The sequence below is a fragment of the Molothrus aeneus genome, chromosome 2 (assembly GCF_037042795.1).
Source record: "Molothrus aeneus isolate 106 chromosome 2, BPBGC_Maene_1.0, whole genome shotgun sequence".
NCBI classification, from domain to species: Eukaryota; Metazoa; Chordata; class Aves; order Passeriformes; family Icteridae; genus Molothrus; species Molothrus aeneus.
Window position 1 is genome coordinate 27,885,758 of NC_089647.1, and position 16,199 is coordinate 27,901,956.

Consider the following 16,199-nt stretch of genomic DNA (forward strand, 5'->3'; position numbering starts at 1 on the left):
ATAAAATTCTTCTGAGATGGTTTCATCTCACTCATCAACCATTACCAGCAATGAGGACATCAGACTTCTGAATTAAGCTGCAGAGAACAGACATTCAAAAGAATTTCATTCACCTGTCCTCAGGCTTTTTTTTTTTGTTATTATTTTGAGTTAGAAAATAAATAAAGCTTGATTTTTCTCCCAGAACACTACCTTCTCTTGATTTAGTGAAGGAATATTATCTGACATGTGTTAGAGATATTTTCTGCTCTGAAAAGTCCTATATCATTCACAGACTCTTTCTGCTGAGATGATCAGGGAACTGGTACAGATGGCATATACTGAAAGACCGGGTTTGTTCAGCTTGAAGAGGAGTAAGCTAAGAGGGGGTATCTAACTGCTGTATTCAGATACTTTAATTTCCAGCTGGGCTTTTTCCTAGAATGTGGGTCAGCACTGGAAAGGTGCCACAACAGACTGTCCCCAGATCTCAAAAATTTTTCCCTGAAGCTCTGACGTGAGCCTCACTGTCAGCAGTGGATTGGACAGAGACATCTTCTTCCCACCTAAGTTTTTATAGGAGTTTAAGAAATGGTGAGGAGAATATGTACAGCTCTTGGGAGATTTCACATGGAATCCTGCACTCAGCTGAAGTGTCCTGGACTGCCAAGCAAATTGTATTCTATTTGCCATCTGTTTGGCAGTTGCCTTCTCTTAAGTGGGCAGTTTTCCTCATCTCTTCCACACCCAATCCTCTCTCAGGGGAGACATCTGCTGATAACAGGCTACTGAATGTCACTGCATGACTGATAAGAACTATAGCATCCCATTGTGAGATGCTCTGCACGGAGGGAGGAGCCCAGCATTCCTACCCAGATATAATCTTGAGATTCTGGAACACCTGCATGGCTTCTCCACTGGATTTCTGAGAAGAACAGCTGCCTCTTCCACTGGATCTTCAGAGGAAGACTACACTCTTTCTACAGGATCCCTGCTCCAACAGAACCACACCTGGCACTGCAGGAGGACTGCAGCCACAATTCCAATTGGACTGCTACCAGCACCCTGACCCACAGGGTATCAGGTTGTGCTCTGACTCCGTCAGTGTTGTTTTAGTTTACTGCATTGTTTATCTTTTTATTTTCTTCCCTAGTAAAGAACTGTTATTCTGCTCCTATATTTTTTGCCTGAGAGCTCCTAAATTTAAAATTTTATAGCAACTCGGAGGGATGGGGTTTACATTTTCCATTTTAGGGGAGGCTCCTGCCTTCCTTAGCAGACACCTGTCTTTTGAAACCAAGACATGAAGCACCTTCAGTTTTGTGTAACAAGCAAAACATTATTGGATTGTTGGACTAGTAACCAAGTATCTTATATCTTGTTTCTCTCAGTGACTCATAAGAACACAGTAGGGCATTTTGCAGTAGAAAAAGTAGTTAAGAAGACAACTTCAGAGAATACCCACAACACAAGAGAGGTTGGCTTTTCTCTGAGTGAGCATCATTTTAGAGCTGCTGTCCTGAAGCTAAAGCTTTATTTCATATAGTATAAAAAAAATCCATCCTCAACTTCTGATCAGTAAAGTTTCCTGAGCTCCCTTCTCCATGAGATTGGTTGTTGCCTTCCCTGTTTTTGGAATGTGGCATCACACAGGCAAGTTATTTTTGCCTCCCTTGAAGCCACCTGGGATTTCAGGCCATGTAATCTAGTGATAGTTTTGGGACAGATAAGCAGCTGCCAAATGCCATTGCAGAACTGGAAACACTTTAGTGGTAGGTAAGGCAATCCTTATACAAAGTCCAAAAGTCCAGGTCAATCTTACACAAAAGTTGCTTTCAGTGCTGAAAAGTATTCAGTTGTTAAAAAAATAGACAAAAAACCATGAAACACCTGGTTTATCCAGCAAGTATTTTAATATTCATAGACTCTCACTGATGCCAATGGGCTTATGCACACTGGCAGAAACCATCCTTCTAGGAAGTCTTCTCCCCTGCAACCTTCCCACAAAAGAGAGTACAAAAGTAGACTGCAGTAGTCTCATGATATCATCAGCATTTCAAACCATAACATATTTGCTGTCATGAGATTTCCTGAGACAATTAAGGCTTCATCTGGTTATATGATTTGTATGAGCCAGAACGTCCACAAAAGCATCTCCCAGGCTGCCAATGCTACAACCAAACAGCATGGTAGCTTTCAGAAGGGCTCATAATGAAGGTTACATGTTTTGTGTGTTCAAAAAGCCTTTGGGACATCATGAAAAGCTTTGGCTATGATTTGCTGTGTCTGGAAATTGATATGCTAGTGGTGCTTCAGGTAGTAGGACAGCAACATCTAGGGCCTGTCCTCCTTTACTATCCCATTGATCCAGTCCAGATAGTTGAGGATCTTTGTGTAGAAGCCATAGCCCGTGCCACAGCCGATTCCCCACGAAACTATGCCGGTAGCCACCCAGCGACCACTTTCCCTGTCCAACACCGTGAAGACGCTCCCACTATCCCCCTGGCAGGTATCCTTCTTGCCTTCCAGGAAGCCCGCACAGAACATGTTCTCAGAGAAAACCATTGGGATACCTTTCTTATTACTGTCTAGCCAACTCTGACACTTCTCTTGAGCCACTGCTGGTAGGCTCACGTACTTCAAACTGCTTGAGATGCGGTTTTTGTCCACACCAAAGCCGCTTACATAGCCCATGTGCCCATGCGCATAGAACGAGGTGTTGGTGGCATCTGGGAGACAAATGGGCAGCAGTGTAGGGCCCAGAGTTACTGGGTTTTTCAGCTCCAGCAGGGCTATGTCCCCGTTGAAGTTGTGCTCATCATTAGGGTTGAAATCCGGGTGGATAAAGATCCTACGCACAGGGTGGTTACCCATCTTGTGGAGCTCATCTACATTGGTGTGGCCGAGGAAAATGTCAGCCTCCTCTGCCAGCTGCTCCAGGCTCACATTGTTCTGTACTCCTCCTTTGGGGAAGATGGTGTGGGCAGCAGTCAGGATCCAGCGATCGCCCAGGAGGGCACCACCCCCTCGTCCATTGATGCCAGTCAGAGCCTGCCAAGGAAAATTGCCTCTCCTTGCTGCTTTGCCACCCAAGATCCGCTGGACTTCAACAACGGGATGGACTGGCTTCCCACACACTGCGGAGAAACACAAGATCATGACACCTACCCTGTGTTGTCCTGGCTTTTCTCTCTCTTTCCTTGCCATCACTGTTTAATTTCACTTAATTTGGCTTTCTGGACAGTTTTACCTTTTCCCTCCCAGATACCGATATCCTCAGCCCCCTCCCTGCATGCTGTCCCAGTTTAGTACCAATTGTAAGCATGAGTCAGAAAATACCAGACGAAGTCAGAGTTTTTACTGACCTGGCAAGCAGGATGGAATTCTCTTCTGGCCATCTTGATCCAGCCAGGTTCCCTCCGGAGAACAGGTGAATCTTTCTGTAGGATGAGAGGGATGGGAGTGAGACCCAGGCCTGCAGGCATGGGGTGAGAAAACGGAATGGAATAGAATAGAATAGAATAGAATAGAATAGAATAGAATAGAATAGAATAGAATAGAATAGAATAGAATAGAATAGAATATTTTCAAGAGGTTCCTCAGTCCTTCCATCCCAAAGCACTCTTTCCTGGGAAAAGCTGCCTGTGGTAGAGTGTGAGATGTTTCTGTCTGTACATCTTGGAGTGGTACCTCAGTTCCAGGGGAGCAGTAAAACTCAGGCACTGTAGAAGAAAAGGTTGAAGGGCCATCTGCGTGAAGTCTTATCTTCACTGAGTCCACAGGTGTTTAGAGCACTGTTTGACCTTATTTAGCCCAAAGAAGAGAGAGGAGTAGTAAAAGCATGGATTTTAGATTCAAACTTCTGGTGTCGGTAGTTTGCATAGAGTAGGACAAGGTGGTTTGTCCCAGAAATGGGAGTCAGGTACTGTACAGGATAAGTACCTATTTCTGAGCCTAAGTTGCAGGTCAGCTAAACTTCCCGTGTCACCTCTCAACACAAACTCCACTACCTCCAACACTCTTGCTTTTCTTAGAAAGTTTGTGGTGGTGACTAAAAATAATTTTTGTACAATTTTTCTTAACGCTGAAGTAAATGCTTCTAAGAAAGTGTTTGCTGTTCTCTTTCAAAATTGATTAAATTAGGATGATTCCCCACCAGAATTTGGCTGCAGCTGATATTTGCTTGCTCCTGATTTTTCTTCTGATGAGACTGATCTCTGAATCTATATGAAGGAGTTAAACTCAGATGCAAAAACAATCAAATTGAACATTTGTACCAACTTGAAGAACTCTTTAGTAGCATGTCGCCGCTCTCCAGCACGCAGCACAACTATGTATCTATGCTGGTAACTGTATCCAGGAACTGATTCAGATTAATCTTTTTTTTTTCATTGTGGAGGCTAAATGAGCAGCCAAGGCAAGGAAATCATGAACTCCTTACGCTGTTCTTGGAATCAAAGGTCCTGCGTCATCAAGCAATGTCTCAGGTGTAAAAAGAAGGCATGTGAATGGTTGGGAATGATGACTTAATTTTTATGAAGTGCTGCATTAAAATAGATTTTTCTGCAAGTATGTTATTTAGCTCTTAGATATCTCTGCAGCTAAACAAAGATTTCAGATATTCCAAAGAGCTAAACAGCACTGCACTGGAGTGGAGTGTGTGTTTATTTATTTGCCTCTGTAGCAACTCAGACTGATGCAGTGAGTTATGTGAATTTTGGTCATTCCCAGACAACATGCCTCAAATTTCAGTGAAAGAATGAAATCCACCAGAAAAGAATGAAATCCATTAGGAAAAAAAAAAAATCACAACTCTAGCTGAGAGAATATGACCTTTGGCAAAAGTTAAGGGGAGCATGGAAGAGGGATTTGATGGGCTCTGTGAATGAAGCAGGGTGGGAATAGGCTGAGACAAGAAGACTCCAGAGATGCTGCAGGGTCAAGAAAAGACTGGAGAGTATTCACAGAAGGCAAGCATGAGCCCTAAGGCTGGAGAGAAGAGCCAGTTCTATTGGAAATGTGAGAGGGCTTTCCAGGCACAGGTCTCCGTGGTGTCCGTGTGGGATTAGGACTCACCGCCGCCTGTCCCAGTGACAATGTGGTAATAGGGCTCATGGCACCGGTATGAGATCACCGACTGGTACTCATTGTTTGCAGGCTCCTTAAGGTAGCTGAATGCACCATTGGTCAGGTTTTTGGGGCTGCCACAGTTCACAACTACAACAGAGGGAAAAAAAGAAAACATGAATCAACGGCAGACTGACTGCAAGTCTGGGCATTGGGGCCAGGATGTGAAGGACCAGTTAGGACAGTGGTCAAAGAGAGGTTCTCCCTAAAGAAATCCCAGATTAGGATCTTTTGCTTTTAGATATTGCAATATCATAGTAATTTCGGAGTGATACTTAGGCATTTTTGTAAGGGAGGAAAAACATTTGAATTTTTGCAAGCAGAAAAATGTGAATCAATGGTGGATCTTCATAGGTCCTTCCAGACAGCACATCCATGAGGCTATGGACTAAGTGAGTCAGAGAGGCTGAATTTCCCACGTTCCTGGAGGAGGAAAGCCACAGCAGGGGATGTCATTCCTGTTCTCAGATCACTCACCTTCACAGCGGGGCATGGGTTGATGCCATGTGCCATCAGCCTGGCAGACAGCTGTGAAGGACACCAGCTTTTTGTCACCCTACATGGGAGAGAAAAACATCTGTTGGTTGTACAGACCCCTAATTCCTTCCCCACATTTAAATATTATTCTGTGTGCCCATCTTTTCACTGCTGTCCAATATTTGCCCCACTGCAGCCTGTTCCAGTTGCTGTCTCCTCTTTTCCCTCTATCCTATATTTGCCACAGGCTACACATTCTTCATAGCAGGCCAAGATACCAGCAGCCAGCACCTATAAACCCACAATGAGTCAGAGGTGCTACCCTGCCCTGGCAATAGGATGGCAAGGGAGGCAGGTAGCATCTTCTGCTTTCATCTTCTGGTTTCATATCCTTCCAAAGAGGTGTTGTCTACCTTGTCTAACTTTTCCTGAGATCTTTGTCTTTAGTCTTCTACCAGGGCTTCATGAAAGAGTAACTGCATAAGGAAGAGAGCTGGGAAAAGAGAAAACACTGGAAGAAAGCTGAGAGAAGCAAAGAAGAAACAGAAATTACAAGAGGTTGCCATGAGTGAAATCTCCAGAGGAAGTTCAACCAAAGGTGAAAGGCACAAACTGAAGACAAAACAGAATATGGCTGAAGGGAGTGGAGAAGGGATCTCACCTCCATCAGGTTATACCCAGTCTTGCAGCTGACAACAACATAGTCCTGAAATTGGTACACAGGCTGCAGGTCTCTGATGATGGTGAACTGATCCCGTGGGACAAGCTGTGGGCACCGTATTTCTGTGAGACAGTGGGACAGATTAGGCTGGGATTAGTCAATAGGCTGTAGTAGCCTCTGGGGTAGAAATCTCTTACTCTCTGAGGTGTAGTGGATCTTCCAGCCACGGCTGAACCCTGAGTCATCGGTGAGGAAGAGTATATCCACCTCATTGCTGTTGGTTTCAATGATGCCAGGTGGTTCCCTGCCACAGAATTCACCAATCTCTCTCCCTCGGGCTTGGATCTGATGAGGAAAACATGTATCACAGGGATAGAAACAGAAACACACATGCCTTTCTGCCTCAGTATGCCTGTTTCAACCCAGAGCAAATGTGCCAGAGTGCCTGTGATGGTGAATAGGGCTGGTTGTCAGACCCATCTTTGCTGATGCCTTCACTGACAGATCAGAACTACAGACTGACCCAGCACAAGCTCTGCTTCTCCCTTATCTGAGAATCAGAGCTATCAGTCCCTGAGATTAAATCAAAGGGAAATTAACCTGGAAGAAGGATGGTTTTTTTTCCTTCATTCACAGGGGCCTATGACCCAGATCCTCCGACCTTAGGACAGTGGTAATTAAATGCAGTGAGGGAGAGACAGTGCTGGGGCATTCATGCTGGAGCATTCTGCTTGTGCTGATCCCATATTTCTCATCTTAATAGTGGTGTCCCCATGACTCCTGTCCAGGTCTGGCAGCAGGGTTGGGAGGAGAATTTGCTAATCTCAGTACCTTGAGCTGGTCATAAGGACAGTGGACTTGCTGGTGATCATCAATCTCAAAGGGTTCCAAGAACCTGAGGGCGATGGACAGGCCCTTCTGCAGACGGATGCTGTAGTTACACCGGAGGTATTCGGGGTAGGGCTGCGGGTACTCGGGGCTGCTCAGGTACCCAGACGCCTCCGTGAACAACTCACTGCTGCACTCCACTGTGAAGAGGAGGAAAGGACAGGTCACATCGTGGGGCTGTGCCTTCTGCAGCCCCGCCATCTGCTTCCTAAGTCACTTCTCCCAACCCTCCTGCTCCTCTGATCTTTTAAACTTTCTCTTTACCTTTGCAGGAGTGCTGGTCACTCTGAAGCTGGTAGCCAATCCGGCAAGAACAGAAGTAGCCACCCACATAGTTGTGACAGAAGTGCTGGCATTGAGGCCTTTCATAGTTCTCGGCAGCATTGTTAGGATCACATTCATCCAGATCTGAAGACACATGAAGTAAAGGGGCAAGGGGAAGAAAGTGTTAAACCTCCTTGCTCTACACTGATATTACTTAGAGATCTATATCCTTGTCTGAAGCTTCTCTATTTGCCTGGCAAGGAGGGAAATTGGTTGGAGCCACACAGGCTTTTCCTTCTGCATGCTGAGGGTATTTCCTACTCACCCACAGCTCTGTAGGACGCCAGGAAGCCCCTGTAGGGAATCACTGTGCCGTTGTCTTCATTGGAGAAGTCAGAGTGAAATTCCAGGTGCATCTTTCTCCCCTTAGATACAAACTCCTTTCTTCCTGGGTGATTGCCTGTGGTCGACCCAAGCTGGCCACAATATCTGCCCAAATCCTTCTTGTCTGCTTTGATCTGTCAAAGTTAAGGTGAAATCAGTGCAGCCTCATAAGATTGAGCCTGCTCCATGCACTGATATTACCCAACCATGAGCTGTCAGTGCTTGCTCCTCCCATTTCTATCTTTAACTCCTTCCCTTTCCTTGTGGGAAGCATCAGAGGAGGCCTGGTGGATGAAGAGCCATTGCACGTGGTGGCCCCTGGGCTGCCATCTCCAGGCACCCCCTGGCCCAGGAGTCTGTGCACATACCTTAACATAGTCATAGAAGCAGGACTCAGATGGCTCCAGGTCAAAGTATTTGAAGGTCAGCTTCACCCCGTAGCCTTTTGGGACCTGGATATCCCAGATGCTGATGTTATTGTTGGGATATGGCTTGGGATAATTGGGGGATCTGATCTCCCCAAAAAGGGGAGAACCTCTTGGGACCGGACTGGAACCGATCACTCCAAAAAAGAGGAAGGCCCATGGGAGACAAGGAACGTGCCTGTGAACATGACAAATAAACGATGACATTGCACAAAATTAGGTCATTCAAATTCAGGGGAGACTTCTCAACTGATTTGTGCACTGTCCAGAGGAATGCAAACACAGGAAGCCTAGTTGCTTGGATCACTCAGGAACAAGAAGGGCAGCTGAAATGAAGACACCAGCACTAACAAGGTTCCAGCAAGCCACTGTACTAGCCTCTACAGAGAAATTCATTAACCCAGGAAGCAGCGTGGAGGAGCATGGGTGAATTCCCTGAGTAAGGTCTGTATGTCCCCAGAAGCTGTAGGGCTGATTCTTATGGAACCAGGAAAAGTTTGGTCCCCCTTGACCCCGGGCCAGTGAGTTGTTTTGGGTGATCACTAGTTTAGGATCCTTGGCCAGGATCTGAAGATCTCAAGCTCCGTTTGCTGTGGAGCAATCCTGCCAGTGTCTCCTGGGCAGCCCTCTAGCCACTCATGCCTCCAAAAGTTGGCGCTCACATTTTTTATCTCTCATTCTGCGCATCTCCCCCCTTGCCCTCTGAGTTCCTCCGGAACAAGCTCACTGCTCAGCGAAGCAGCTTAGTCCCGTTGTCCTATTCTCCTCCCTGGAAAGGTCTGAGCCCCACGACCCCCACCCTCCCCCAGGGCTGTGCCGGCGCGTCCCCCTCCCCAGAGCCCGACTCACATCTCCGTGCGCTCGCCCCTGCCCGTGCAGCCCGGCGGAGCTCGGAGCGGCGGCCGGCGGGGAGCCGGGGCGGGCGGGACGGGGGGAGGAGGAGGAGGGAGCGAGGGAGGCAGGAGCGGGGAATAGAAAGCAAGACTGCGAACAGTCTGGCACCGGACCAGGTCGGTCCCAGCGCCGGCTCTGCTGCCCTCTGCTGCCGAGAGCCCCGGGACCGGGGACACGGGCGAACACGGAGCCGGGGTGCCCCGGCCTGGCCACACAGAGCCGAGAGACCTCTTCTGGCCCAGGAGGCAGGAAAACGATTGCCTGAAACCCCTGCGAGGGCTTGGTCTGCAATCCAGAAGCTCTTCCGAGTTTGTTCCCACTGAAAATGTCCTCCTAGGAAGTCCCCCTCAGTCCCCCCGGGCTGTTTTCTGGTTTAGAAAGATCAGAAAATTTATAGTCTTCACAAGTTAATTCAAACTTTAAAAAATCAAGCTGAAATGAAGCTGTCAAAAAAGATAAGTTTTCTCAATTCTGATCTGCTGAAGAGCACTTCTGAGATTTCTGGGGGGTGGGAACTGGGATCATCTTCAAGAAAAGCAAGAAGCTTCAGGCACTTGAGTTAAAAAGATATTAAGAAAAATGAAAGTCTACAGAATTAAAGGCATTCTGAGAACAAATCCCTTTTCAAGGACCCCTCTTGATGTTTCTTCTGCAAGCATTTTTAGGAGAACCAAGATAGATAGATAAGGCACTCTATTTAATGGGGAAATGAGAAAATATAGCAACTTGAAAACCCCTTTCAGGTTTTTAACAACATAGTGCCCAAGACATGTATTTATGTCCCCAGTTTTATGAAGTTTAAAATTTCTTGGCTTTCAGGCTTTGGTGGAAGAGATAAAACACCATTTTAGTGTTTTTCCTTGGAATTATGAGTGGCTTCAGAGAGGTTAGGAAGTGTCTTGCATTGAAATCAGAGGAAGTAATTCACAGCCACAAAAACATGTTGAATGAAGATGAAAATAGTGTTAAAAAGAATGAAGAAAGCAGCCTTGGGATATTTATGGAAGTGTACTAGAGAACTCGTTCATCATATTTGAATTATTATCCCAAAAAGATGACATAAACACATAATTAATGCCACAGTTATAATACCATATGGCCCCACATATCAGATTTAAGATTAGGGGGACATTATCCTAGTACTTCCTGATGTCCTCTGCATGATGAACACACTTGGGCAGGCTCACTGCTGTGCTGTGCCATGCTGGAGTGGTTTCTTACTCAGAAACCACACCTGGAAAGTAGTGGGAAGAGTGGGAAGAGTGTTCCCTGGGAAAGCACGGACAGACAGACAGCCCTGGGGATCCTTTGTAAGTAAGTGGATAATTTCCCTGTGTCCTTGACAAGCAATCTGCTATCCAGGGGGCACTTACTGGGAGTGCCCCGTGACACTTTCAAAGCACATCTCCCGTGTCTTCAATGCCTTCTCCCGTCCCGATAGCATCATCTGGGATAACAGGAGACGACTTCAGCTGGTGGAGCAGGGGTGGCTGGCTGGGGACACAGCCAGCCCGAGCAGCCCATCCCTAACACACATCCCAGAGACCGCCTGGCTGGGACAGCACAGCGGCACCCTCCGGGTAGCTCCAGTGCTCCCACTGCTGGCCTTCCCCTTCAGGGGCTCCGGGCGATCCTCTTCCTCCTGTTAGGCTGGGGCCAAGAAATAGCATGTTTTTTCCTTGGAAGGACATATGTGCCCATCTTTGCTTAGGGGCAGAATTCCTGCAGGACCACGGAACATATGTAGGACCACAGAATGCTAAAACTAGCCTCTCTGTGCTGCCTGCTGGCCTCAGCTGCATTACAAGTGGTCTGGACAATAAATACAGACAATATCAGAGCAAAGGAAAAAAACTGTAGATCTTCAGCATGGTCAAAGATGCCAACATCCTCTTATGTAGCAAGAACCCTGCTTTGAATACAGTGTCTTACAGGAGGTCTTGGAAAGAAATCTGCTTTGCAGACTAAGAAACCATGAAAATATCTTCTGGCATGTGGACTAGATCCTCTTGTCCACAGTGAAGAAGGAGCTGGATACTTTATCCTCAAGCCTGAGTCAAGGAGGACAGAGAATTACCTCTGTTTGGTCTCTTACAGCTGTACCACCTACCCTACAGCACAACAGGGCTGCAGACCCAGGCTCACCTATAAACACTGAGATGCTTCCCCAGGGCACTCTACCTTCAACCCTGTTGGTTTGACTACCCAAAGTACCCAAAAGCTTGGCTGGAGCCCTCTGGGGACACTGCCATTGGGCTTGGCCTTCACACAGTCAGGCCTGTGCTGTCCACTGGCTCAGCACTCTTTCAGACAAATCATGCTGCTTCTGCAGCTCTGGCTGGTAGGGAGAGGATGATCAAAACCAAAAGAAGATTCAGGACTCAAACAGTGGGTCTTTCCCCTGATATGAGATGGTGAGCAGCAGCAACAGCACGTTGGAAGCCTGTTTCTGTGTCTTCTAAATCAAGGAGCAGAACCAAATGTGTACCCTGAGGGGTACACAGTTCTGCAGCACCAGCCACTCACCAATATCACACCTCCTCCCACCTATGTCCTCCCAATATCACAACTTTCCCCTGCTTTACAGTGGCATCCTCACTTCCCATAGCCTCATGTCTCAGCAATGCAGTGCTGTGGGGTAAAGTCACCATCTGCCTTAGGCATCACACCGTTCATGAGTATGAAAGGAAAAACTGGATTATTAATGCTGGTAGTTACTACCTGAAGGCCTAGAATATGTTGCAGTACTAACCCCTATGATTATCATTAGTGTGGGGACCACATCAAGTGAGTAATGACTCTTATCTGTGGTTCTGGCCCAATCAGATGATTCCTGAAGAAGAGAGGCTGTCATGGATACATGATGGCTGGCAACGAGTCAGAAGCAATCTACTTGGCCTATCACCTCACAGGCTTACGGGAAAATTACAGGGATGGCAGAAAAGTCTGGCTAATCACCTGAAAGCAATAGTGTCTGCCATCCAACCAGAATGTAGGCTCAGAAGAGGAGAGTTTGTACCAGCTTGTGGTGCAGGGCCTGGAATGAGTGGATTAGTTGTTGATCATGCAGTCTGGAAGACAGCAGCCTGGACACGGTGAGGTGGGCTTGATGCTGGGAGAGTGCAAAGAGGGCAAAGAGGGCAGCAGTGGAACCAGCTCCAGCTGCTGTCTGCCTTCTGCAGCTTCATGATACAACAAAGGTCATGTAGATGTTCCCTATGGTAGAAGGAGTGATAGAAGGGCTGAGGTCTGCACAGAGCAGATGTGCTGGATGGCCTGGCTCTGACTGCTCACTGGCTTTGATTGTGGCACTCAAATTGTGGATACTGACAGGGTGCTCCTGCCTCATATGTCCTGAGATACAACCATAAAGAGTCAGAGGTTGACACTGTAGGCACAGCTGCAGCTCCCAGAGCCTTTGCCTATCACATGTTCTGAAGTAATGCTTTTCTCATGGCACTCATCTTTGCAGTTTCCTGAAAAGAAGCTCTTCAGAAAACAGTGTTTTTAAATGATTGCTGGCAGAAAAAATAAAGGGCTTATATTTGAAAAATTTGCCAATCTGTTGGCTCTTTGTGGTGTCAGTAGTTGCACATTTTTGTGTACCCTGCCTTTCAACCTTCTGTTGGGGGCAACCACAAGCATTTTTCAGGAATAACTGCCTGAGGACTTGTGCCCATCCCATCAGGTGTCATAATTAAAGAACAGCTCTCTTTGTGGCATGGGTCTGGCTGTTCAGGAGACCTCACCTCCTCTGGTTCTGCACCTTGGTCTCCGACTGCAGATAGCTGTGAACCAGTGGAGCTACGATGGTTGTGAAGAGACTTCACCAAGAATGCCAGAAGGAATGCTGGGACTAGAGGTGGTCACTGTGGTTTCTTACCCCATAAAGAGATCCTGACCCTTCCTCACCCATGAGACCTTCTCAGGAAGGCAGTGAACATGGGGCTGATTACTCCAGCCAGCCCTCCCCCTTCACACCACCACATGAGAATCCTAGACTCTGAAGGACAAGTTCTGATCCTACCCATCATGCTTGAGGACCCCAAGAAGCTGTGGCTGCCCCATCCCTGGAAGTGCTCAAGGTCAGGTTGGATGAGGCTTTAAGCCACGTGATCTAAGTGAAATGTCACAGAATCACAGAATCACTTAGGTTGGAAAAGACCTCCAAGATCATCAAATCCAACCTCTGACTGATCATCAACCTTTTGAAAGAGACCATGGCAGCAAGGGCCACATCCAATCATTCTGTGAACACCTCTGGGGATGGTGACTCCACCACCTCCTTGAGTAGTCCATTTCAATGCTTGACAATGCTTTCTTTGAAGAAGAATTTCTTCTGAATTCCAGGGGAGACCTGGAACGAAATGATCTTTAACAACCCAAGCCATTCCATGATTCTATGATCCCACGATCCCGGGAAGAATGCAGCATCCCCAGAGGACCAGAGAAGACGGCAGGTGATGCCTGCAGAAGCAGCCTAAGCTACCCCTGCCCACTCGGGCACCGACCCCTCCAGTCCCGGCGGGCATGGCGGGGTCCGGCCGCGGTGGGAGCGGCGGGAGGAGCGCGGGAGCTGCGGGGCCGGGCCGGCCCCGGGGCAGCCCCCGCCCCGCTCCTCCCCGAGCGCTCTTATTCTGAAAGGAGCCTCCGCGCAGCCGGCGGCCCAGCGCTCCCGCCCCGGCCCATCCCGCTGCCCGCCTCCCGCTCCCGCCGGCCCGGCCCAGCCGTGACCCCCGGCCGGCCCGGCCGCTGCTGGCCGGTGGGCGAGGCTCAAGAAAACACGCTGCTACGGGGGGGCTCGGCTCGATCGGGTCTTGTTTCTTTTTCTTTCTCGCACTGGGGAGCGCGGGTCCCGTCCGGGCATCTCTGCGGGGAGCGCTCACTTCACCTTCTGGAAAACCTGGACGCAGACCTCGTCTTCAGCAGTCATGCGCTGGGAAAGGGGAGGCAAGAGAGGAGTTTAGGTTGGATCCCCTCCTGCCTCTCCCCAGTTCTGCCAACCCTCCCGCTGCTGGCTGGAGCCCTCCCAAAGCCCCTGCGGGTCTGGCTGCAGGGCAGGGAAGGGACATCGCCTTTGTGGAGCTGTTTAACTTTCGAGTTTAACTTTTAAACCCTGGAGGCGGATGTTTGTGTGAAGCGGTGGCTGCCCCCCGCAGAGCCGGGGATGAAGTCTGAGAGAAGGGGGAAGGAAACTGCAGGGCTGGCGCAGAGCCAACAGCACCCACACTGTGTCCCCCCCACTCGCTGTGCTTGGGATTTTGCAAGCTGCACCGGACCCCTCCTCACCAGATGCAGCTGGTCCCCCTCCAACCAGTGCCTCCAGCCGCGGTTCCTCTTCTCTCCAAGCTGCTCGCACACCAGCTGATCGCCCTCCCAGGACACGGTTGTCTGAAGGGAAGGAGAGGGGAAACATGGTCCTGAGACAAGTGGATGACGGTGATGCATGTTTCCAGCACTGACACTGGCTGCTCCTCTCCGACACAATGTCAAATGCAGTCCCTCATCTGGTGTCTCTTTAGTGGCTCCTTGGGACAGATGGTCTTTGTTGGAGGTGAATGACCCTCTGGCTTCCAAGTGCAACAACAGAGTTCTGCCAAGTGGCCTGACATTCTATCTTTTCAGGGCTTTGCTCCAGAGGATAATATCCTCCAGATCCCAGAGAACTGGTTTCTGGCTCTTTGCTGCTCATTCTCTTGGCAGTGAGTGATTTACTCATAGAACCACTTAGTCCTGGACCTGCAGGGGCATGCCAGCTCTGGGCTTGGTTCTTACCTGGGTATTGAGTCAAAAAGCTGAACAAGTCCCTGAACTCTTTAGCACACCCCAGTCCCCTGTGAAACTGCCCTGCTTGGCTTTCTCACCTGGCACTTGCGTCCATCCACGGGTCCCAGGTCTTCCTCAAACTGGACTCCTAGGTCGAAATCCATAACATAGTCCCGCAGGGAGGTGATGGTGCGGATGACCATGTGATCTCCCGTGTGGATAATCTCTTTGTCCGGCTTCAGTAGACAGACCAGCTTTCGCAGGACCACGTTGATATCTAGAGGATGAGAAAGAGGGGGGAAGTGTGGACGACCCGGGCCCCTCCTCCAGCAGAGCTCCTCCACTCTTAGCCAAGGACCATCAGCCATAGTACCTCTTTTCCTCTCCTACCACAGCGCAAAAGTGATGGTAGGAGACGAAGGACCAGAAGGTTCCCAATTCCCTTCCTCTTTCCCCTTTCCGACTCAACTTTTTGGAGATACGGAACTAAAGGGGAGGAGGGAGCGTGATGGGGAGGGGAGCGTTACCTAAAGCCCGCAGGTAATTGTCCATGTTCTCTTGGGAGACGAAGCGGTAATAGCCGGTGAGGTTGGGAGGCATGCCGGGGCAGAGGGACGCGGCGGACAGTGCGGAGGAAAGAGCGCAAGCAGCCGGGCAGCAGCGGAGCCGGGACCAGGCTGGCTCGCCGGGCGGGCCGGTGGCTGTCCCGCGGTGCGGAGCGGCCCGGTCCCCACGCCCCCCGCCGCAGTAAGAGTCCCCGCGCCGGGGGGCGCGGAAAGGGCCGGGACGGCCCCTGCTCCAGCATCTCCGCCTCGCCTGGGCAGGGCGTAGAGACGGTGGGTTACCTCCTCAGCCTCCGCCCTCCTCGGGGGCTGCTCGTATTAAACTCTGGACTTCCAGCCAGCGGCAAGGAGCCCTCCCTCTCCAGTCCTTCCACACACCGTGGCGCCGGTGGCTGCGAGCTTCGTCGGAGCAGCGCCCCGGCCTGCGCTCCCCACGGTGCGGACACCCCGTCGAGGAGAGGCGGCGGCAGGCTGGCAGCTCCGCCCTGCCCAGCCCGAGCCGGGGCTCCGGGTGCGCTCTGCAGCCCCTCGCCCCCGCATCCCCCCCGATCTCCACGCCCTCCTCGTCCCGGTGTCGAAGCTTCCCCCCTCCCCGGGCAGGCTCCCGCAGCCCGCGCCGCGCTCCGCGGACTGCCTGGCCCGCAGTGGGGAGGCGAGGAGCGGCCGGCGCGCCCCGCTCGCATCCCGATCCCGCATCCCGGTCCCGCATCCCGCATCCCGATCCCGCATCCCGATCCCGCGGCACCTGGCGCGGCGGCCGCGCGCATTGGC

The 16,199-nt window shown here is 49.9% G+C and overlaps 2 protein-coding genes across 5 annotated transcripts; both read right to left on the reverse strand.

Annotated features, from left to right (window-relative positions):
* Nucleotides 1–1,873: 1,873 nt before the first annotated feature.
* On the reverse strand, nucleotides 1,874–10,992 carry C1R (complement C1r). Of its 2 annotated transcripts, none has more exons than XM_066572205.1 (11): nucleotides 10,473–10,992; nucleotides 8,149–8,383; nucleotides 7,722–7,914; nucleotides 7,397–7,540; nucleotides 7,076–7,272; nucleotides 6,442–6,589; nucleotides 6,245–6,366; nucleotides 5,584–5,662; nucleotides 5,056–5,196; nucleotides 3,345–3,419; nucleotides 1,874–3,116 (listed from the first exon to the last, which is right to left on the reverse strand). In XM_066572205.1, the coding sequence occupies exons 1-11, from the start codon at nucleotides 10,544–10,546 to the stop codon at nucleotides 2,314–2,316; spliced, it is 2,211 nt and encodes a 736-aa protein (XP_066428302.1). In that variant the 5' UTR covers nucleotides 10,547–10,992; the 3' UTR covers nucleotides 1,874–2,313. The 2 variants fall into 2 exon arrangements, with proteins under 2 accessions (XP_066428302.1, XP_066428303.1); XM_066572206.1 differs by lacking the exon at nucleotides 10,473–10,992 and adding an exon at nucleotides 9,055–9,119.
* Nucleotides 10,993–13,900: 2,908 nt separating this feature from the next.
* RBP5 (retinol binding protein 5) lies at nucleotides 13,901–16,197 on the reverse strand. Of its 3 annotated transcripts, none has more exons than XM_066572237.1 (4): nucleotides 16,174–16,197; nucleotides 14,964–15,142; nucleotides 14,389–14,490; nucleotides 13,901–14,035 (listed from the first exon to the last, which is right to left on the reverse strand). In XM_066572237.1, exons 1-4 carry the CDS (start codon nucleotides 16,193–16,195, stop codon nucleotides 13,982–13,984), a joined length of 357 nt encoding a protein of 118 aa, XP_066428334.1. In that variant the 5' UTR covers nucleotides 16,196–16,197; the 3' UTR covers nucleotides 13,901–13,981. The 3 variants fall into 3 exon arrangements, with proteins under 3 accessions (XP_066428334.1, XP_066428333.1, XP_066428335.1); XM_066572236.1 differs by lacking the exon at nucleotides 16,174–16,197 and adding an exon at nucleotides 15,393–15,887; XM_066572238.1 differs by lacking the exon at nucleotides 16,174–16,197 and adding an exon at nucleotides 15,239–15,333.
* Between the last annotated feature and the right edge of the window lie 2 nt (nucleotides 16,198–16,199).

Excerpts from the sequence above, each read along its gene's own strand:
- C1R (XM_066572205.1), bottom strand. The coding sequence starts at position 10,546 with ATGATGCTATCGGGACGGGAGAAGGCATTGAAGACACGGGAGATGTGC. Across the intron at positions 8,384-10,472 it reads AGTGTCACGGGGCACTCCCA|GCACGTTCCTTGTCTCCCAT; the intron begins GTAAGTGCCCCC and ends TCATGTTCACAG. Across the intron at positions 3,117-3,344 it reads AATTCCATCCTGCTTGCCAG|TGTGTGGGAAGCCAGTCCAT; the intron begins GTCAGTAAAAAC and ends GTTTCTCCGCAG.
- RBP5 (XM_066572236.1), bottom strand. The coding sequence starts at position 15,465 with ATGCCTCCCAACCTCACCGGCTATTACCGCTTCGTCTCCCAAGAGAAC. Across the intron at positions 14,491-14,963 it reads TGGATGGACGCAAGTGCCAG|ACAACCGTGTCCTGGGAGGG; the intron begins GTGAGAAAGCCA and ends CCTTCCCTTCAG. Across the intron at positions 14,036-14,388 it reads AGGGGGACCAGCTGCATCTG|CGCATGACTGCTGAAGACGA; the intron begins GTGAGGAGGGGT and ends CCCCTTTCCCAG.